Here is a 22,882-nt window from a genome sequence, read left to right as displayed (position 1 = left end):
ATTAAACGCTGAATTTGAATTATCTCCTAATCTGAGAAAGCCTTCACACTGTTTTTAGGAAAATGGAACAAGATTTGTTTTATAAAATAGAAATCCAGTTTGAATAGATTTGGGAGTGTGTTCCAGCTTTATTGTTCACTGAAGAACAGCCCCAACTGAAAGATGAGCTAAGAAAATGGCTACTTACAGGAGACAGGCATGGAAGAACAAATCAGGGGAACAGAACTACAGCAGCATATGTCTTAAAGACAAACTTGAGGCAGTGTTCACATGCATGTAACTTTCTCTCAACTTAAATGTTAAAGAATGAAAAGTTATGAGAACCTGTAAGTTTAAATTTGTATAGCAGCAGGGAGAAAGGGGTCTTCAACCCTCAAGCTGTTATTCCAACCAAGATTACCTGCTTCAAGCAGTTCTCCCTCCTTCCCTAAGGGAGAGATATTTCTCAGCTACTTTCTTTTCTGTGAGGAAAAACATATGGACTGTTCCCATAAGACAAACAGCTGAGGAACACGGTATGCCTGACTGGCACCAAAGTGGTTACGTGTCTCCTCTCCTCTTCCCCTGCCTATTGCTCCCATGGCCATCTCCTGAATCTGCTTTTTATTTTAAATTGAGAGAAAGTTATGTGCACCTGAATATTAAGTCTAATTTCAATCTAAAATGTGTTTACAAAGGAAGGTGAGGAAGAATCTGGATCCAGAGGAAAAAATACCAGCAGAATCTCATAGCATTAGGCAGTAAGGTTGTCACTGGTCTCAGGGGTAAATCTCCTCTAGGTATTTCTTGTTTCTGTAAATTAATTGCTCTGTTTATGAAAATGCATATGAAATGTATTAAATGCTTTGGAACAGATTCTGAACAAGATGGGATAAAAGACTGCATGATCAAAAATTTCACCAAATTTCTGAGAATTCTACAAATTGCATACCAGTTTTAAATGTGTTCATTTTCTCAGCTTCTCCAGAACATACTGAAAATTCTGTTATATTCTTTTATAGTATATATTGCCTTGAGATTCTGCCTGAAAAGAAAATCTAAGAGGATATATTTTTATCTGTGTCTTTGTGTACACACACACACACACACACACAGAGAGAGAGACAGAGAGCGAGAGAGAGAGAGAGAGAGAGAGAGAGAGACTCTTCCGGTCAGAAACAACACTTCAAGAAAAAATCTGAAACAAAATAGTCATGCATGTACTTTGGAACTGTGTGTTAAGCAGCAAATTTAACTATACAACCATCAACATGTACTTCAGCATACAAAAGCAAGCACTTCAATTTCCTTTAGTAATAATAATACAGTTGCCTTCTCACACAGAGAGTAACGAGTACTGACTGACACTGATCGATGCCGATAATACAAGCTACATTAGAGAGTTAGCTTGTCATCCTCAATGTATATTTGAGCATCTTTGGCACCAATGAAGACAAAAGTACAGGAAGAAAGGTAACAATGTACCTTGGGAGAGCATGACCTAGGAATGATAGATGAGAAGTGCATCCAACATTTTTGCCTCTACAGAAGAACCGTCTTAGAATTCTATACTTTTTGGAACACTGGACTAGGTCAAGACAAAGTCAATCCATCTTCCTTGCAGGAAGCATATGTTATTCCACTTCAAAAATTAAAAGTTAGAAATGTATCACTCAGAAAAGCTTGTAATGCAATACATATAAGCATTTTTCACAACTCTATCAAAAGGATTAATAATCATGTTTGTATTGAGAACTACAGTGGCTGTTGCACAAGTAACTGACTAAATCTGTGAAAATGCAGGTCACATATAAGCCCCCCTTTCTAGTCCCTTCAATACCATGAGTATCCAATTCCTCGGCTTAGTAAAAATGAAAAACGTTATGCTAGATATTCTTGTGCAGTAGAAGCATAAATTGACTGCAGCTGTTCATACTTGGCCTTTGGCTAGCCACAATGTTAAGGAAAGTGGATGTTACAAATTATGATTTGATGGGTCTAATACATTTTGCAGATATAAGACCTGGCTGTAATATTTATGAATTACTCATTATCTCAGCAAGAATGCTACACAGGAAAATTATCCTTGGAGATCTTACATAGTTTTCATCATAGTTCACAATCTACTAGGAGGCAATATTTTTGCTTGATTTTGCACACAAAACATGCATTCTTATTTTCACATCCCTTCTCTCACCAACTCTTGGGTAGCATTTCCCATTTGTACAAAATACCAACAAAATACCTCCCATGGCTGGGAGGGTGGGGTATAAATATAATAAATAAATAAATAAGTGAACTGAGCAGGAGTCTATACACTGACACTCCTTGCTGTTGACAGGAAGTCTGTTCTGCTGCTCTTGGCCACAAAAGAAGACCTTGGGCTATAGCCCATTAGAAGAGAAAAAGAAAAGGCCAACAAATCCCACATAAAGCATAGCAATAAAGCCGAGTGTATGTCTCAAAAAGCAGAAATGTGTGTGCGCTCACTTATACACAGATTTACCTGCCATAAATATTTATATTTATTTAAATGTTAAATTCCACTGTACCTCCCACCAAAGGGAGGTAATCTAAGTGGCTTATAAACAATTTGCACCAAATAACAGGCACACTGCAGAAACAATTAAAACCTAGACAATAAAATCACAGCCATATAATCATAACCCATAAATATCTGGAATAAAGTTACCATAAGGCAACATGGATTAGCTTCCAAAAACACGAGTTTATAATGTTGCCTAAAACCTGTCAGAATGGGAGCTTTCCTGATCTTTTCTGGAAGGCTGTTCAAGAATGGCAGCACCCCTGTTGAAAATGTTCATGATCAGGCAGAGGCAGATCTAATAAGTGGAGAGTGTGGAGCAGATAGGAGAATATACTGAGAATATCAAAGCTGGGACTTAGGTCCATATTGGGAGACACTGGACCTTAAGCATATTTTATTTTCTCCATATTTTGACCCAGGCAGCTCATAATAATAAAATCTATATGTCGTTTGAACTAAAAATTTCAATATTAATTTCAAACTGCACCTGAAGAAACATACTGTGTTACAATAAATGGATACACATATATGATTTCAAATTACTTAGCTTGTTGTATTACTGTATATGCAGTGGGAACTTTTATCTGTTGTTAAGTTTTCCTCCTCTACCTTGCCCTTCCTTCTTCTCTTGCCCAACCAGCTCAGGCGCCATCCAGAAAGCTGGCATGTGTTTTAAAATGTCTCTAAATAAAAGGAAGTGAGAATAGCTGCAGGGACTCTGGCTGGATGTGAGCATTCAGATGTAGCTGTAGCTCCCAGACTTGAAAGGAATAAGGTTGAGCTGCTCTGGAATCTTGGGTTGAATGCAAGTGGATAGGTAGGCCTCTGATCTCTTACTCTGGCCTTTCTCTCATTATCCTCAGTATATCTCCTCAGATAACATCCTGATCTCTCCTCATTCCTGTCTGTTTCCAGAGATTTACTATGATTATTGACACCTATTAGACCAGTTTACTCTGTTATTCTCATGGATTCTACCTTATCATTAAACCCAGGTCATATAACCAGACTGGTAAAGAGAAACGAGGTTATGATACTTGAGTTTATGGAATGATCCTTCAGTGATTTGACAGTTTCACTTCAGATATTACAAGAAGGACATGCCAGAGTACCATAGGTTCAACTATGTCTAGGAAAATAGGTGTGGCTGTTTAAGGAGCAAAAAAGTCACATGGTATCCCCATTAAGGTGCCCCATTAACAGTTATTTTTGAAAACCACGAACCTGATACACACTATGACTTTTTACTAACTAATTCCTAAATTCTTCAGTGTATTTGATTAGTTTTTCAGTGTGCTTTCACCCTGAGAATAAATGTTCTAAACAAAACATATCATACTTTCATCTGACTTAAACCTTCGCTGCTTTTGTTCACGTATTAAGCTCCTTGCATGCTTGATTAAAGTTTTAAACACCCTTAACTGATTCTATAAGAGATGAATAAAAATCTATAGCATGCTAATCACCTTTTTATTTTCAACAAATTAAAGTGAAATTAACCTTCTAATGTGTACACAAACGTAATCTGACCCATCTGCCTGTTGTCATTTAACAAAGTGGGACTCTTTTCACCACAGAAAGCCTAAAACCTTGATTACAAATTCAGATTTCCAAAAAGAGACTGAATAGCTCTAATGGAAATCAACTTCTCTTAAGAAGTTATGAAATACAACTTCTTTAGAAGTCTGCTACTCCTCCACTTTTACTCCCACTATCACCCCCTTCAAACATCAGATTGTGCTGCTGACACAGGCTTCCCAGCAGATAACCAAGCAACTGCTGACAAGGTTAAAATGGCAAACACAAATGCATTCATGCAAACCTGATGGGCATCACGTCCTATTCAAGTGATTTGTCCTTCAGAGATAGGTATCCTATCCAATATTTTTAGGAAGGAAGGGTTTTTTTAATCAGAATATATGGGTATTACTGCAAACTATATGAAAATAAGCCATTCTGAAGTCCATGAAGATGGAATGACTTTGCTTCACAAGAAAAGAACACTCTTTGAAAGGAGACAGAATTCGGGAAAGTAGGAAGATGTAACACTCTGAAAGAGAACAGTGACATGGTTTTATTGCCATTTTATGTGCTGAATGTATAGCACATTGTTTGACTGGTCATATCAAGAGAACAGTTACAGCCCTGAAGACACACGCAACCAGGCAGAGGAGAAATGGTTTCCCAGAAACATATGTGTAATACATTTGCAGTCCTTTGCCTAAAAATAGCCTGATACTTCATACAAGCATAGAGCTGTACAAAAATGTTAACATGGAAACTAGCATTAGCCATCAGGCATTTGTGGAAAATGCGAGTGCTGAAAACAGAACAAACCAGAAATTTCAGATACAGCATGAAAGTGAATAGTTGCTGTTATGCTGCAGTTATGCGATCTCAAAAAAGAGCTTAGGTAGCATGGTGGAAAGACTGTTTTATTACATGATCTTATGCCACTCACCACCTCGCAATAGATTTACAGGGATCTTGCGACAATATAACAGGAAAAATCTTGTATACTGCTGTGTGATATTTGGAGGAAGGACAAGGTACACATTTGATAGATACCTAGGAGTATGCAACTGTACTTAAAGGTAGATAATAATTTCAGCCCTATTACATGATAGGGAAGCCATGGAAAGGTGGAATCTGCTGATTCACCAAAACTCAATATCCACTGAAGTTGCCAGGAAACAAAAATGGTGGAAGCGATTATTCTATCAGTTTCCAACAAGGTTTAATTAACAAGGTATCTTGATGGGATCAAAATAGAGCAGAGGAGGGGGAAACATTCTGGTTGCCACAGCCTGTAGTGATGTAATCAGTGAAATGAATATAGACTTGTCATTTCAAAGTCTAATAGCCACCCATACAGGGTCACTTTCATTAGCTGTACTTTTCTGCAGCACAGAATTATTTTGGTATACCCTTGTACAGCAGACATGATGTTGGGATCTGCTATGACATTTCCAGGGGATGAATTCTGCCAGTTATGGAACAGGCATTATATGCTTCCTAACAGCAACTATTTCAGAATTTGCAGGATGTGTTTATTTAGTATTCCATTACCCCAACGTCCCAATGATGTCAGTTAAGAAGCACTTCCTGCACAGAATGTTTTTGATGTCTAATCTTTGACTTCTTAGATATGATCAAAATTGTTGCTGCTGTTGAAATTAGAAATGACAAGAAGCAGGACCCGCGATATTCATGGGGGGGGGGAGTATTCCTAAAGGCTCCTGGCCTGCAGAAGCAGCTCCACATTGAGAAGGAAGTGGCTGCAGGTAAGCCTTCTCCCCCCTGGGCACTGGTGGTGAGGCCTGAGTGGCTCCCAGCCACCGGGCCCACCGATCTCAGAAAGTGAAGAGGACCTCAAGAGCCTCTTGCTCAGGGTAAAAGAGGAGAGCGCAAAAGTGGGCTTGAAGCTCAACATCAAAAAAACTAAGATCATGGCATCCGGCCCCATCACTCCTTGGCAAATAGAAGGGGAAGTCGTGGAAGTGGTGACAGACTTCACGTTCCTGGGATCCCAGATCACCGCAGACTGTGACAGCAGTCATGAAATTAAAAGACGCCTGCTCCTTGGGAGGAAAGCGATGGCGAACCTAAACAGCATGATAAAAAGTAGAGACATCACCCTGCCAACAAAAGTCCGCATGGTCAAAGCAATGGTATTCCCAGTAGTCATGTATGGCTGCGAGAGTTGGACTATAAGGAAGGCCGAGCGCCGAAGAATAGATTCTTTTGAACTATGGTGCTGGAGAAGACTCTTGAGAGTCCCTTGGACTGCAAGAAGAACAAATCAGTCAATCCTCAAAGAAATCAACCCTGACTGTTCCCTGGAAGGCCAGATAATGAAACTGAAGCTAAAATACTTTGGCCACCAAATGAGAAGGGAGCACTCACTGGAGAAGACCCTGATGCTGGGAAAGATTGAAGGTCAAGGAAGACGGGGACGGCAAAGGATGAGATGGTTAGACAGTGTCATCGATGCAACGAACATGAAGTTGAGCAAACTTCAGAGGATGGCGGAAGACCGGAAGGCCTGGAGGGAGCTGGTCCATGGGGTCGCAAAGAGTCGGACTCGACTGTGCGACTGAACAACAACAACTCCCCTTCTCTGTCAAAGTTCCCTCCTGTCTTTCTGCACCCACCCCTTATCTATCAATCTTCCCTCACCTCCCCCTCTCACCCCTTCTATGTTAGCTTTCTTCCCTACCCCCTTTTCTAGGAATTCTTTCTCACCCCCTTTCTCCACTCACCACTTGTATGTGTCACCCCTCTCTTACCCCAGCCCTTCTCAGACAATGTCCTCTTTCCCCCACCCCTTCTCAGTCTGCCCCCCCCACACACACTCCCCCCCTTCGGCTTCCTTTTCTGCAGCTTCCTCGTTTTTCTGGCAGTGAGGAGGCCACTCGCCTGGGAGGGATCTGGCGGCGGCATCCTCTATCCCGTGGCTCCAGGGCTGCCTTGCTGGCAGTCGGAAGGCCAGCTGCCTGGGAAGGACCCGGCGATGTTGGCGTCCCCTGCCCCATTACTCCAAGGCTGTCTTGCTGGCCATGGGGAGGCTGGCCACTAAGCGAAGCTCCAAGTCCGGCGCGAGGAACCACAAGTTCGGACTGCGCAAGTGCAGACAACTCAGTTAATCCCCCATGTATTTTTTTAACTTTTTGCATTTTTCTGCAACTCTGGGAAGTACTCCAAGTGTGCAGAAAAACCTCTTTAGCCTTCAGGTGCCCTTGTTGTGCGGAAATAAGTATCCACACTGACAGGGACCCTTGGCTATTAGATATATAGATTCTATGCCCACGTAAACAAAAGAATGTGGCTGTAACAACCAGGAGACCAGGTCCAATCATTTGGCTCAACTAGCTGCTTGACCTTTGGTGGACCACCCCAGGCTACCCCTTTGCTAAAATATAGCAGCAAACACTGTATGTTGCAACAGGCAGGATTCCCACCTATACTTCATGGGCCTCCATGCATGGCAAATATGTGTCATGTTGTCCACCTAACAAGGAGAACCCTTGATGGGTGATGCTCTCACCACAAGCAAGAATCTACTTCAAGGGGATTGGATTGATGTAATTTTAGCTAATATTTAATTTTGCCTAATATTCATAACAGTCATATTGAAAAGCCAAACATGGGTATTTGAATTAAAACTATATATATATTTCAGTGTCTAAGCTAGATATGTTTATTCGCTCTGGGAAGAAAAGCATCTTACTTGACTAATGTTTCCTGAACTCTGCAAAAAAGAAACTAAAGATTGTTCGAATAAAATAGGTTTCCTCACCTTTAGGAATCTGAACACTGGCAAAGCATGCCACTTAACATTAGTGAAGAATGTGCTTGAAGACTGCATGACTTTGCAAGGAAGCTCTGCTCTGAAGACTTTGATAGCCTTTTTAACAAGGTCTGGATGTTGGTTTTCCCTAACTATGAGGAAATAAGGAACATGTGTGTAAGTTTAATATGCAACCCTTCCATAAAGAGTGAATTTGGTGCTGAGTTAACAGTTTAGGCCCTTTAGAACATAGCCATTTTCCACTTTGTGAAAGGAGGACAAAGAACAAGGCCCCTTCTGCCCAGCAGCAACCAGCAGTTTATAAATGCACGGAATATATTCTCTGAAAGCCATCTTGAGAGCAAAATGATAACATAAATAAACATAAAATTACTACTACTACTACTACCTGTAATAATTATTTCTATCTGTTGCCAAAACAGACCGGATCCCTATGCAAAAGCTCACTATCTATAAGACTTGGCATAAGAAAGGAGGAGAAATTAAACAGCTCAGCAAAAGTACTCAACAAAAAAAGACAAACTCTGAGAAACATCACTTTAAGAACTTTCTGAACACAGACAATGACATGACAGCATAACCAATCTCAGGAAGAGAATTTCAAAGATGATGATTGCAACAGAAAAAGTATAAGTATGACAATGAGCAAAAGAAAGAATTGGTGTAACAAGGAGAAATGTATAAAAACCCCCAAAAGAACAAGGAGAAATGTATAAAAAACCCAAAAAGAATTAGCTTAGAAGACAAAGATGGTCCGAGAATGTGACTTTAAAATGAGAATTTTACATTTAATGTGGAAACGGACATCTGCAAAAGAGTGCCACAATAAAAAGTGGAAAGAACAGAAATTATGATTGAGAGATAATGCCAAAAGCCTGATCTAGCACTACGTCCTGGAGCCCTGGGCTCACTTGCTCCCCCACCCCCAGCTTCCACACACATAGCACTAATTAGTTGTTTCACTGTTTAAGGATTTTCTGTTGTATTCAATCCAAGAAACCATGTAAAACCAGTAAACCTGAAACAATCTATGGTTTGTAATCCCTGTTCACAGAGGAAGTACAAATGACAGGTTTTTCATGTAACCAGCACTAAGCATAATACTAGTATGTTCATGTAAAGCCTTCAGACACAACACTACAGAAATTACACCCACAAATTACTTCATAAAAGTAACTACCCCTTAGAACAGGGTTCCCCATCCTTTTAGAGCTGGTGGAACCTTTAGAATTCCGACACAGTGTGGTGGGCACAGCCATAAAATGGCTGCCACAGGGTTAAGCCAAAACGTTTTTCAACATTCATGCAGAGGATACATTACTGGGGTGAACCCAGAATTTTATAGCTTCTTGGGCCCTCTCTCAAATAGTGATGGGCACAACACGTGAAAGGGGCCACACCTTAATCTTTCGTACAGAGCTTTTGAGGGAAGGTCTTGTTTCACGGATGTAGATTTTGCATGAAACCTGGACTGACCACTACCTATGTAAGGCAAAGGTGAATCATGGCCGCAGCACCCCATAAAGAAGGGGACTGGTCTGGTTACAATGGTCTGTCGATGTGGGCTTATGGATCCCTACTGGATTCCAGAATGCTTTGAAGGATTTTAGGATTTTAAACATGTGCTCTGTTGAGGCTGTGATGGGAGCTTGGAACATGAAACTCTTTGAAGCTATCAATAAGTTTGCCCCCATCAACCTCTTCCATTCTTTGGCTGGAACCCAGCTCATTGGTTTATCACAGAGCCTGGTGACCTAAAGTGGGTTGAGAGATGTCTAGAAAGGCACTGGCAAAAAAACCCAACAAAAACCCAACAACACTGGAACTGAATCTAACAGAATGTGCTGCAAAGCTCACCAGAAGACCTATGAATTGGTGGTGATCAGAGCAAAGAAATGCTACTTGTCTGGTACTGCATACGAGAGTATGCACTGTTGCTGTATGTATTATTCCGTTATGTTATTTCTGCACTGTTTAATGTGCCATGTTAATAATTATACTTTGTTTCAGATTTTTACTTAGTTTTAATTTTAGCATCCTAATCCACTGCTTACTGGATAGTCCATTCTACTGACTGCCTCTATTTATACTATGTAATCCACCATGAATCTCAGTGATAAAGGCAGACTATAAACAAATTAAAGGGTAGAAGGGTCCAACCTGGTGTTTTTTCAAAGAAAGTCTATGAGTGTAGTGGTTGGAGAGGTATACTAGGATCCACAATGGGTTCAAATTTGAACTACCATGAAGCTTGTTGGTTGATCTTGGGCTAGTCAACCTCTTCTCCTCACCAGGTTGTGAGGATAAAATGGGGAAGGGAGGACCACATATGCTGTCCTGAGCTTTTTGCAGCAAGAACAAGATAAAAATGCACTAGACTAGATTAGACTGAAATATTTGTTCCAGTAAATGGGTGAACTGCATGAAGCCATGTTTCTGATTCTGTTCAATGAACTATTCCATTGTAGCATGGCACAAAGCAGGCAAACGAACCCACCAGAGTTAGATTACTTTTTTTCTTTGTGCTGTAAAAATATTACTGTGACATTTCATTGGGTCAACCATCTTAAAGGTTAATTCTGTTTCCTGTATCAGATATTCCTTTAGGTGAACTGCTCTGAGCAGTTCCTATTTACTTATTCCAAAACAGTCCTCAAACTGTTTCACTGCTCACTCTCACTGTTAAGAACATATTGACTTACTGCCTGCTCTGCTGTTTAATTCATTTATGCTGAGAGTCAGGCATGAAGACAGAATTTTAAATGTGACATTTGCAGACTGCTGGGTCATTTGAAGCTCTGACAACACCAGGGAGCTCCTGACATACAAACTGGTCCTGATTTCCAATCTTCCATGTTCTAAACACATCAGATATCCTTCCCGGAGGTACAGATTTCAGCCTGAAGTTTTAAATTTCCTTTGGGTTTAACATCTTGCAGAAAAGGCCTGTACACTTGAAAGTTCTAAAATAAAGCTTGTGTTTCCTTTAAGCTATAAACGGGCATTGCCTCCAGCAAGCAAACTCAACTGCAGGAAGCTACTTTGATTGACAAAGATAGTTGGAAACACTTACAATAATAATTAATACCCAGAGGACGGTCCAAACAACTTTTATGTTTGGTGGACTTCCATTTTTCCTGTTGATCTAGCCTCATTCAAAAGCAGCTGCGTCTGAAGTCCTCAGCTGTAGATAATGGGCCATTTAGACAACAGTAGCAGCATCTGGCTTAGCACGTCAGCAGTTAAACGTGGTCACAATTAGAATGAAATACCTACACATAAAATACTGTTTTTTGCTGCCATAACAACTGAGCTATAAGAACAGAACTGCACTAGTTGGAAACAGCATCCAATTCACTTAGAATTATATTGTTAGAAACTTTTTCTAGTTCACAGCAACTAAAATCACTGGTTCAGCATTTCTAATCATCACAAAGCAGCACTGGCATGATTTTACTCAGTTAGCAAGTTGGAAAAAGGAGAAAAAAATGCAAATGGCTTCAGATTACAGAAGCACACTCTGATGGCAAGATTTTTCCTCCGTTTTTCTTTCCCTTTACTGACTGAGCTGCCCTAGTAATTCGCTTTTTTATTTGCCGTCCCACCCTGTCACAGTACAATATTTTGGTTGTTGGCTTAGCCCAGGAACTTGAGGGAAGGATCAGAAGCCTGCTTTAACTTAACTTAAATGGCAAGGTAATCCAAATATTTTTTTTAAAAAAATTAACATAGAGGGAGAAGGTCAGGTGAAATCAGGGGTTGAAATTTCTGAGGTAAAACCAGTACATGCACAGGCTTTAGTTCTTATGTTTCAGGCTAATGAGAGTTTCTTAAGCTTTTCACAGTGACTTAAATCTTGATGTTGAGAGACTTTTGTTCCAGTGTTTTCCCCAAACTCTTCAGTACCCTTTCAATGAGTATTATCTGACTCTTTTAGTTTCCACTCACCAGCTGAACAAAACTGAAGACCCCTGTGGGTTAAGTGTTAGATCGCGCTAACAAAGGAACCGTAGAGTGATTCAGCAAGTGATTCAGCTTTATTTAGAAGTAACGAACAAGCACTAACTCAGTAAGAAACCAGAACAGAAAACAGTGGGAGCTTATGCTCCTTTTAAACATAACCGGGCTAATGTAGCCACGCCTATTTACAAATAACAACCAATGAGATTGCTAGAATAAAGACCAATGGGAGTCTTTCCCTCCTAGGGAATGGTATCGTTCTGATTGGTCGCTGTTACGAAGCGACCAATAGGAAGTTCGCTCAGAGGAGCCCTGGCCTGGCTCGAAGCTTAACATGGGAGTCCTATGAGGTGATTCATGTAATCGTTTCAATACATTACAATTCCTCCCCCCTAAGTTAAGTCATCATCCATTTGTTTTATTATTTACAAACATTCAAGTCATGCTGTTGTACATCGACTGTTCCAGCTTAACATGGGAGTCCTATGAGGTGATTCATGTAATCATTTCAATACATTACAATTCCTCCCCCCTAAGTTAAGCCATCATCCCAATTGTTTTATTATTTACAAACATGCAATCAACCTTTGTACATCAGTTATTCCAACAGTATTTACACTCATAGTCCTTCAGATAAGTCGGCATTTGCCGCGAACGCTGGGACCTGCGGAGCGGTGCAGGCTCCATGGGCAGACAAGGTTGTGGGTCAGAGTGGGGTTCACTACAGCCTGGATCAGGCACAGACTCGACTGGGATTTCAGCCCCGCACACAGGGTTCTGCCCTGACTCGGGGACAGTACCGGGCCTTTCGGTACTCACCGCCTGCTCTGGGGGTGTCCACTCGACATCAGGGGATTCAGCCGTCGGAGAGTCAGCGCTGTCCCTAGCCCAACGTCTCCTTAACTGATCTATGTGGCGCCGCCATATTCGACCGTCAGCTAACTGCACCACATACATTCGAGTACCCACAGAGTCGGATATAACCCCAGGAAGCCATAAGTGCCCGTTTGCATAATTTCGTGCGAAAACCTTGTCCCCTTTTTCAAACATGCGCACCTTCGGTTGCGCCGTGGTACGCTCGGATTGCTCTTCAGTGAGGTCTGGGTGCATTCGGTTCAAACGGGTCGTGAGTCTCCGCCCCATTAACAATTCGGCCGGACTACGGCCTGTAGCACTACAGGGGGTGGTGTGCTGCAGCAAAAGAAAGGAGCCCAGCCTCTGGCTCCAGTCCCCTTCGTCCATTTTACCCAGGGCCTCTTTGGCCGTCCTGACCATCCGTTCGGCTTGGCCATTAGATGCCGGATGGAAAGGGGCCGAAGTCATTTGGCGTATGCCATTACTCGTGAGGAAGAGCCTAAATTCCTCAGACACAAATTGAGGCCCGTTGTCACTGACGATGACGTCAGGCAACCCGTGGGTGGCAAAAAGTCGGCGGAGCGCATGGATCACAGCAAGTGATGTGGTCGATTTCATATGCACGACCTCCAGCCATTTGGACATAGCGTCCACCACAATTAGGAACATTTGCCCTTGGAGAGGGCCAGCAAAATCTATATGCAATCTGGCCCAGGGTTTACCAGATGACTCCCAGCCTTGGGGTGTAGCTTGTGGGGGATCGGGTCTGACTTGCTGGCATTTGGGACACCCTCGTACCCATTCTTCGATCTCTTTGTCCAGCCCCGGCCACCAGACATACCCTCTGGCCAACGCTTTGGTGTGTACCATACCGGGGTGACCCTCGTGCAGCGACTCTAACACTCTCGTCCTGAGTTTGTCAGGAACCACCACCCTGTTCCCCCATAATACACAGCCCTTAGAAATGGATAGTTCATTTTGACGGCTTTTGTAAGGGCCGAACTCCGGTTCAACGCTTCCAACCGGCCACCCCCTCCAAACCCAGTTTAATACTCGGGACAGCACGCTATCCTTGGCCGTGTGTGCTGCAATGTCCCTGGATGATACCGGGGGTCGAGGAAGCTCCTCAATTGCCAAGACCTCACAGGCGGGGGCAGGGTCTGCGCCAATGTCCGGCACCGGGCACCGGCTGAGGGCATCCGCATGCCCAATCGCTTTCCCAGGCCGGTGCTCTAAGTCAAAATCATAAGCCTGCAAAAATATCGCCCATCTAAGCATGCGTGGGGACATGATGTTTGGCAATTGCTTATCGGGCGCAAAAATCCCCAGTAGCGGCTTGTGGTCAGTGACCAGCAAAAATCGTCTGCCAAAAATAAAATCATGGAACTTTTTGACAGCCGCTACCAACGCCAGACCCTCCTTGTCTATCTGGGCATAGTTCCGCTCTGCCGCAGATAGTGATCTAGAATAAAAAGCGATAGGCGCTTCGCTCCCATCAGGCATCAGATGGCTTAAAACTGCGCCTACTCCAAAAGGTGAAGCGTCAGCAGCTAACACCAGGAGCTTGTGTTCATCATAATGCGTGAGTACGGCATTAGATGTCAGCAGCTCCTTGACTCCCACAAAAGCCTTTTCCTCGGCCTGCCCCCACTTCCATTTTGCCTCCTTGTGCAAAAGCGCGTGCAAAGGGGCCGCCACTGATGCCTTATGCGGTAAAAACGCATGATAAAAATTCAGGAGTCCTAAAAAGGATTGGAGCTCCTTCTTACTCACCGGCCTGGGGGCGTTTTGGATTGCAGATACCTTCTCATCCGTGGGGTGGACTCCCTCTGCGTCAATGCGAAACCCCAGGAAGTCCACACTTTCCACCCCGAGCGTGCATTTTGAGCGCTTAACTCTGAGACCGGCATTTTGAAAACGCCTGAGGACCTCTTTAACCCGGTCCAGTAGTTCCTGTTCAGACCCGCCCGCAATCAGCACGTCGTCAAAATAGGGCACTGTGCCAGGTACCCCCCTTAGTAGACGTTCCATGAGGCCCTGAAAAATCCCAGGTGCTACGTTGACCCCGAATTGCAGCCTGTTCACTTTAAAAGCCCCTTGGTGGGTTACAATTGTTTGGGCCTCGGCAGCCTCCGGGGTGACAGGCAACTGCTGGTATGCCTGGGCCAGGTCAAATTTGGCGAAAATCTTGCCACCCCCCAGGGAAGCCAAAATGTGGCTTATTACCGGGACCGGGTACGAATGTTGCTGCAGCGCCTTGTTAATCGTACATTTGTAATCGGCGCATAGTCGTATGGACCCATCTGATTTGACAGGGGTTACGATCGGGGTCTCCCATTTGCTGTATGGTACTGGCTCTAAAACCCCTTGCTCAACTAGTTTGTCAATCTCTTTTTCCACCTTATGTTTGAGAGACACAGGTACTTTCCGATACTTCAACCTAATAGGTTTGACTGACGGATCTAAGTCAAACGCAACCGGGGGGCCCTTGTACCTTCCCAACCCTTCGGCAAATACATCAGGGAACAGGTCGTACAGCATGCCCCATTTATTTTCAGACATCCTGTTAATCCCAGAAATACCAATGCCCAATGGCTCAAACCAATCTAACCCTAGCAGGTTAACCCGGTCTCCCTCTGCAATCAGGAATGACAGTTTAACACATTTCCCCTTATACTCAACAGTAACAGAGTCCCGTCCGGCCAAGGGAATTCGGTTGCCCTGGAAGTCGGACACTCTGGTCTCCGCAGGCTGGAGCCGCCGCCGGCTACGAGTCGGAAACAGCTGGTGCCAGGACGTGGCAGATATCACCGTCACAGATGACCCGGAATCCACTTCCATGGTACACGGCCGGCCGTCGAGGAGAGGGGTCACGGTGATCTTGCCCTGACAGCTGGTGCGATTGATGGCCGATGCGCTTGACAGGGTCGCTGTCAACTGGCAGCTTGCTTCCGGAGCCGATGAACGCTGTTTGCCACGAGTGCTGACTGGAGTGCCCTTCTGCGCTGATCTGTTGCTTGGTGACGAATCCTTACGCGTCGATCTGCAGACTCTGGCCAGATGGCCGCGCCGCCCACACGCTCTGCAGTCGACATCACGAGCCCAACAGGAGTCGCGCTGGTGTTTCCCGCCACAACCGGAGCAAGGCTTGACGTTGGTAGTCTTCGCTGGGGTCCGCTTGCCTCGAACCGCGTTGACGTCATCATCCGCGTCTTCGCCCTCGCTGTCTCGTTGAGCGTGTATACTGGGCTCTGCCACCCGCTGGCGGACCTCCTTCGTGGACTTCTCCGCTGCTTCCGCGGCCATGGCCTCTTCGTAGGCCACTGCCCAGGTCAGGGTGGTGCGGGCGAACAGCCTCTGTTGCAGCCTTTCATCTTTGAGACCGCAGACGAGACGGTCTCTGAGGGCTTCCTCCACGTTGTGGAAATTACATGGTCGTGCGGCTTTGCGAAGGGCCGCCACGAAATCCGCGATGGTCTCGCCTCCGGCCTGGCTCCGCTTGTAAAACGCGTGCCGGCAGGCGATCTCCGACGGCTGTGGAGAATAGTGAGCCTTAAGCTTCTCAGTGATGTCAGCGTAGGTGACAGTCTTTATATCAGTTGGGGCCACCAACGACCTGGCTATGTCGAAGGTCCCCTTCCCGCAGGAACTCAGGAGGCACGCCCGTTTCTTGGCCTCGTCTGTAATGTCGTGTGTCTCCAGATGGAACTCGAACCTGGATAGGTAGGAGTCCCAGTCTTCTGAGGAAGGTTCGAAGCACTCGAACTTCTGGCTTCCAGCCATCGTGGGAGACTTGGGCACCGGAGCTGGTGGTGCCTCCGCCGGATCGGCTGCTGTGCTTTGCCCGCTTTCTTCCGAGTCCGAAGTGTGGATGTCCGCAGGGCTGCCTACCTGCTCTAACATCCCACCTTCGTCGCCAATTGTTAGATCGCACTAACAAAGGACTCTTAGAGTGATTCAGCAAGTGATTCAGCTTTATTGGAAGTAACGAACAAGCACTCAACTCAGTAAGAAACCAGAACAGAAAACAGTGGGAGCTTATGCTCCTTTTAAACATAACCGGGCTAATGTAGCCACGCCTATTTACAATTAACAACCAATGAGATTGCTTAGTTAAGGACCAATGGGAGTCTTTCCCTCCTAGGGAATGGTATCGTTCTGATTGGTCGCTGTTACGAAGCGACCAATAGGAAGTTCGCTCAGAGGAGCCCTGGCCTGGCTCGAAGCTTAACATGGGAGTCCTATGAGGTGATTCATGTAATCGTTTCAATACATTACAACTAGTAATCGTCTTGAGTTTTTAACTGACTCTTAAAGTCTCTAAAGGCAGTTTCTAACCACACCAGACCAGGGATCTCTGTAATATTCAGAGTTAACTCCCTGTTTAACTAGGTAGGGAATTTTCTTCTCTCTCTAGAAGATCTATCCCCTTTCCTTGGCCTGAATGGGAGTCTTTGCCTACTTCCCAAACTTCCTTGCCAACTTTCTCCCAATTCTCCTGTCTGTGTTAAACTGCTCTCAGCTAAGGCTGAAATCAGACTGAATTCAGTCAAGACATAAATCTGACTGAATCTTTCCTCAGTGTGCAGCTCTTTCCAGACTTTCTCTGCTCTTCTGATGCTAACCAATCAGATTGCTTGGAGTTGCACAAGTTTTATGGCTGTTTTGTACTATTTCATGTTATAGTCACAGATTTAATTCAAGAATGCCACTGTTGGTTTTGTCCCATATTCAAATGTTTTTATGTAAAATGACTGAGTTTACTGGTTGTTGACCATAACAATAAATTTGATTGTCTGATTGCTTGGAGCAGCCTGTCACTCAAAGCCCCCTATTTCTGTGAAGAATTAACTCTTCATGGTCCTTTAGGTGTTTGTACAGCACTTCCAAACTTTTTAAATGTGCAGTCTATCACACACACTTTCTAGCCAAGTGCATGAAATACAGCAATGCAGCACACACGACAATACATATGGAGCCCACCCTGCTTTGTGTTGGCTTTACCTCTTACAATCCACATCAGGAAAGGCAGGCAGCACTGTAGATCTAAGTCTATGTACAGTCATATCCTCTTGCCCCTTGCCCCTCTCCAGCTGGACCCACCCATGTAACCCGGAGACAAAGATTGCACAGCCCTGTGTACACAGCAGGGACAAACCAACACAAGACAAGGAGAAGTAGAAACGAGCACGCTCTCCTATATAAATCTTCTGGAATACAGATGTGGGGGCCTACAGGCATATAAACTGTAGGTGCGATTCAATGTTTAGAAACATTCTGAAACAGTAATCCTGATCACAGGGATAGAGAAAATGCACAAAAAACTGCATAGAAGTGTCCACATTTTGGAAAATGCACATAAATGGAGTCTGAGTGAAAGCCAGGATCAACGCTTCCTTTCCTTCCTATGCACACTGACCCTTTCTGCATATGTTGTCTATATGGAGCCTATATTGTCTTTTTGCTACAGGAACTAGACTGATACACTATTTATCAACCAAAAGCTCAGGCTAGCCTGATCTTGTCAGATTATGGAAGTTAAGCAGGGTTGGCCTTGGCTAGTATTTGAAAGGGCAACCTCCAAGGAATGCCAGGGTTGTAACAGAGACAGGCAATGGCAAACCACCTCTGAAATGTCTCTTGCCTTCAAATCAAGTCTAGCTCACCATCTAGGGATGCATAAATTTGGAATTCCAAATTCGGAAGCTGGAGTTAGTGCAGAATGTGGCAGCCAGGCTATTGTTGGGTCTCCCTATGTGGGAACACATCCAGCCTGCGCTAAAAGCACTGCCCTGGCTGCTCATAGCGTACCGAATTTGGTTCAAGGTGCTGGTACTTACCTTTAAAGCCCTTTATGGCCAGGGATCTATGTACCTAAAGGACCGCCTTTCCCCAAACGTTCCCCAGCGAGCACTGCGATCGGGCACTCAAAATCGCCTGGTCCTCCCAGACCCCAGAGAAGCCAGGCTTGCAGCCACAAGAGCCAGGCCTTTTCAGTGGTGGCTCCATAAAGGTGGAATGAGCTCCTGGAAAACATCAGGGCCCTGCAGGATCTTTTACAGTTCTGCAGGGCCTATAAAACAGAGTTCTTCCACCAGGCGTTCGATTAAGGAGCCACCTGCAACTATCCATAGAGGCCCTGGTCCCAATACCATCAATATTATCAATACTTTAATAACATCAATAACATTATTAACACCATTGAATAGCCTGTGCCTCGCCTATATTACCCAGACCATGCGCTAAACTGATTGTTGGACTCCCACTCTGTTGTATGTTACGGCTAGCACTTAGTGTATTGTTTTTAGATTTAATTTATTGCAATTTTACCTGAGAAATTGTTTATCTGTAGTAATGATATGAGCCACCCTGCAGCGGGGAGGGTGGAATAGAAGCCAAATAAAATAAATGAAAAATAAATAAAAGAGCTAGAACTTCTGGCAGCCAGACAATCTTAGTATATGCTCGCTATTCTACACACAATGCCATATGGCAATTAATTAATTAATTATCAAACAAGAGAACTCTCCTCTGGACACCACATAGTCCTTGTGACAGGAACAATCCATTATTATGCTGTGAATTGACACCCTTGTAGCACTCTTTGCTCTTATTATACTCAAGATTATTTTATTTTATTCATTTACAGCCCAGCTTTCTCACTGAGATTCAAGATGGATATAAACTACTCAGTTAACTAAATGCTAACATTTATTTCAAAGATGAAAGCCCTTACCTGTTCCTGAGACAAATAAGAAAAATAAGAAATAAAATGACCTACCTGGTGTATTATTTCTGCTACTGGAAGTTGTTCTGTATATTTTAATGGCTCTGTCGCTACTTCATCTACAGAAAGTCTGGAAAAGAAAATAATTTCAAGTATTATTTATTTTGTACACACATCTGGTATCATCAGCAAAACACTTCTGAGACAGCTCCCAAAAGATTTAAAAGTACTTAAAGCATCATGAATACCACAGAACAGATCCAAGAAAGTCAATTGAATAAAAATGTTTTAAAATAATCAATTTAGAGCAAGAGATATCAGCAAAAGCCAACAAGTAGGAATCAATAAAACCACAAGGGAGTAATAAAACCAACTTGAGAATAGGTTTTTAAAAGTTCTGTTAAGAACATAAGAGACGCCAATGTTGGATCAGGCCAAAGGCCCATCCAGTCCAACACTCTGTATCACACAGTGGAGAAAAATCACTCTTTTGGTGAAGAAGTACTTCCTTTTATCCGTTCTAACCCGACCGCTCAGCAATTTCATTGAGTGCCCACGAGTTCTTGTATTGTGAGAAAGGGAGAAAAGTACCTCTTTCTCTACCTGCTCTATCCCATGCATAACCTTATAAACCTCAATCATGTCACCCCTCAGTCATCGTTTCTCCAAGCTAAAGCGCCCTAAGCGCTTTAACTTTTCCTCATAGGGAAAGTGTTCCAACCCTTTTATCATTCGAGTTGCCCTTTTCTGCACTTTTTCCAAAGCTATAATATCTTTTTTAAGGTTTGAAAGGGAAAGTCAAGTGGAGGGAGGGAAAAGAAAGAAGAAACAAAAAAAATCTTAATGATGAAGAAATGTTTTCATATGGTGTCTAAAGTTCAACAAACTTAGGACTAGGTGACATAAGAAGGGGAGAAGTAACACAGTGCAGATGACGCAGTACCTTGCACTCATTCCAGCTGATAGGGCAACATGTACATCTTACTGATAGAAGGTGATGGGCAAAGCTATATGGAATTACTTCTTAAAATACCCTAGGGTCCTTTAGGGCTTTACAAGACCAGCACTTCAAATTTTCCAGCACCGGTGGCACATATTCCCTGTAATTTGCATTAACAAGTAAGCTTGCTGCCACATTCTGAATTAGCTGAAACTTCTGAACAGTCTATAGAGGCAGACTTGTATAGAGCGCTAAACAGTAACCCAAGCCAGATGTGCTTACAACATGGATAGCTGTGGCAAAGTCATGCTTTTCGAATAAAGGCCATAACTGGCAAACTAACCAGAATTGGCTGAAGGTAGTTTGTGCCGCACAGGAGATCCCTACCTCCACCTGAAGGGCTAGCTTTAATAACACTCCTGATCTATGAACATATTCTTTTAGGAACCTGTCCAAGCTGTACAAACCCAGCAATTATAATTAGCAGCAGTAGTTCAACATATCAAGTTTCAAATCCACCCTAGCTGCTACCCTTTATCTTCCATCATCATTGTCAAACAGTGTAGTAACTGGATTAAATGCCTTATCCAGCTTTTACAACAGATTATTCCACATTTTGGAATGCTTTATATTCCTCATAGGAACTTTTTTGAGTCCCAGATACAAATCTATAAAGGTCATAGCCTCTTAAATGGTACAGGTACTTGTGGGAGGAAAAGTGAGAGAAAGAGGTCAGGAAGGCTCTAACTACATTTCATTCTATTTCTTTCTTTAAAAACCTGCTGTAAAACGTCATGGGTGTGTTTTGTGCTAGAACATTCAACGCACTTGAAAACTGATTTCTTTACTTCATAGAAATAACCATCTAAATACATTTGTGTAATGACAATTCATTTCTTCCCCACTGATAATGTTAGAAAAGTGTTCAAGATGAGAACAAGGGTATTTGAGATGTACAGCAGCAGAGGACATAAGAAAAGAAATGCCTGGATAGTAAACATGCTAGACTTGAAATATCCCTGAGGACTGAATTCTTATTTACCTACTGAACTGCTGAAGCACCCCAAATCCTACCATCAACCTTTACAGCATTTCAGCAATTGAATTTACCACTGGCCAGCTCAAAAGGGTAGAAAGAGAATAATTCAATTGCTTTACTTCCTCTTCTGGGACTGACATTAAGAATCCTGAATTGTGGATGTGTTTGGAACATAGCAAACCCTCATACCTTCGGGACTGCCTCCCCTGGTATACCCCACAAAGAGCACTGTGCTCTGTGAAGAAAAATCTACTGGTGATCCTTGGTCCAAAAAATATCTGGCTGTAAAGCCGCTGGACTTGCTTTACAGTGGCCATTCCTGTATCACGTAAGCGATTCACCAGATTGACAATGTCTTCCGCTCTCTGTGGAGGGAGAGAGAACAGAGTCCAGAATAGCTCCTATAAACTGCACTCTCGTGGCAGGGAGGAGCACAGACTTTGGTAAGTTCACCTTGATTCCCAAGGATTTTAGGACAGTCAAGGTTTAGTTCGACATGGGTGAGCAGGGATGCATCCGAGTCTGCCACTAGTAGCCAGTCGTCAGGGAAAAACCTGGACTCCCTTGAGGCAGAGGTGTGCCACTACGACTACCATGACTTTCGTGAAGACCCGAGGGGCCATGGACAGTCCAAATGGGAGGGCTTTGTATTGGAAATGTCTGTTGCCTACCAAAATATGGAGGAAGATGAGGAGGGTAGGATAAATGGAGACGTGAAAGTAAGCGTCTCTGAGGTCCAAAGTCACCATCCATGCCCTCGGGCTTAGGAGTAGAAGGATGGTCTTTAGCCTTGTTATCCGAAATTTTTTGTAAAGAATGAGGCAGTTTAGGTAATATAACTAACCACTGTGTAATTTCTGGGTAATAACTTCTGTGATTATAGAAATTCTTGTAATCTGATTGGTTCCCAACCACTATTAGCCTGCCAGGACAACAAAATCTGCATTTCATACAGTTATTAAGCAACAACAGTTGAGTGATTATGTAAATTAGGTGCTCAAAAGAAGAGTACAGGGAATTTCTACAGCTGGGAAAGGGAAAAAGGACAAAGGTAACTGTGCGGCATTGTCAGCTACTCTGAGTTACAGCCACTTAATCAGAACTTGGAGTGATTGTTTTTTGCTTTTTTATCTATGCTATCCTTACAAAAATATTATTGGATAAATACCATATCGTATATTTATTTTTATTTATTTGTTAAACTTTTACCCCGCCCTCCCAGCCAAGGTCGGCTCAGGGCAGCTTACAACAGATAAAATTCCAAATACATATCTCTCCCTTATTATAAAAGAGTTTTGGGTGCCAGAATTCTAAAATTGCCACTCGGAAGACACTGGCTGGGTTCATTGGCTGCTTTGTGCAGTCCCGGCCAGCGTTCCAAGGTCATTTACATATGGAAGCTGATTGGACTACACTCCATTCCACACCTCAAACTCACCCCCCCCCGCAAGGCAGTTGGAATTTTCAGTTGGGAGAGGAGAATGATGTCAGCTGCTCAGAGGCTGTGTGTGTGTGTGGGGGGG

The 22,882-nt window shown here is 43.4% G+C and overlaps 1 protein-coding gene across 1 annotated transcript in view; it reads right to left on the bottom strand.

The window, feature by feature from the left end:
- PIGK (phosphatidylinositol glycan anchor biosynthesis class K) overlaps nucleotides 1–22,882 on the bottom strand; it is a 161,250-nt gene that overhangs the window by 20,642 nt on the left and 117,726 nt on the right. The window contains exon 10 of the mRNA XM_015414247.1: nucleotides 19,435–19,510. Within this exon, the coding sequence (XP_015269733.1) occupies nucleotides 19,435–19,510 (76 nt within the window). The remainder of the gene's footprint in view (nucleotides 1–19,434; nucleotides 19,511–22,882) is intronic.

Source organism: Gekko japonicus, unplaced genomic scaffold (genome assembly GCF_001447785.1).
Source record: "Gekko japonicus isolate JY-2015 unplaced genomic scaffold, Gekko_japonicus_V1.1 scaffold30, whole genome shotgun sequence".
NCBI lineage: Eukaryota > Metazoa > Chordata > Lepidosauria > Squamata > Gekkonidae > Gekko > Gekko japonicus.
This window is presented reverse-complemented; position numbering and strand designations above follow the sequence as displayed.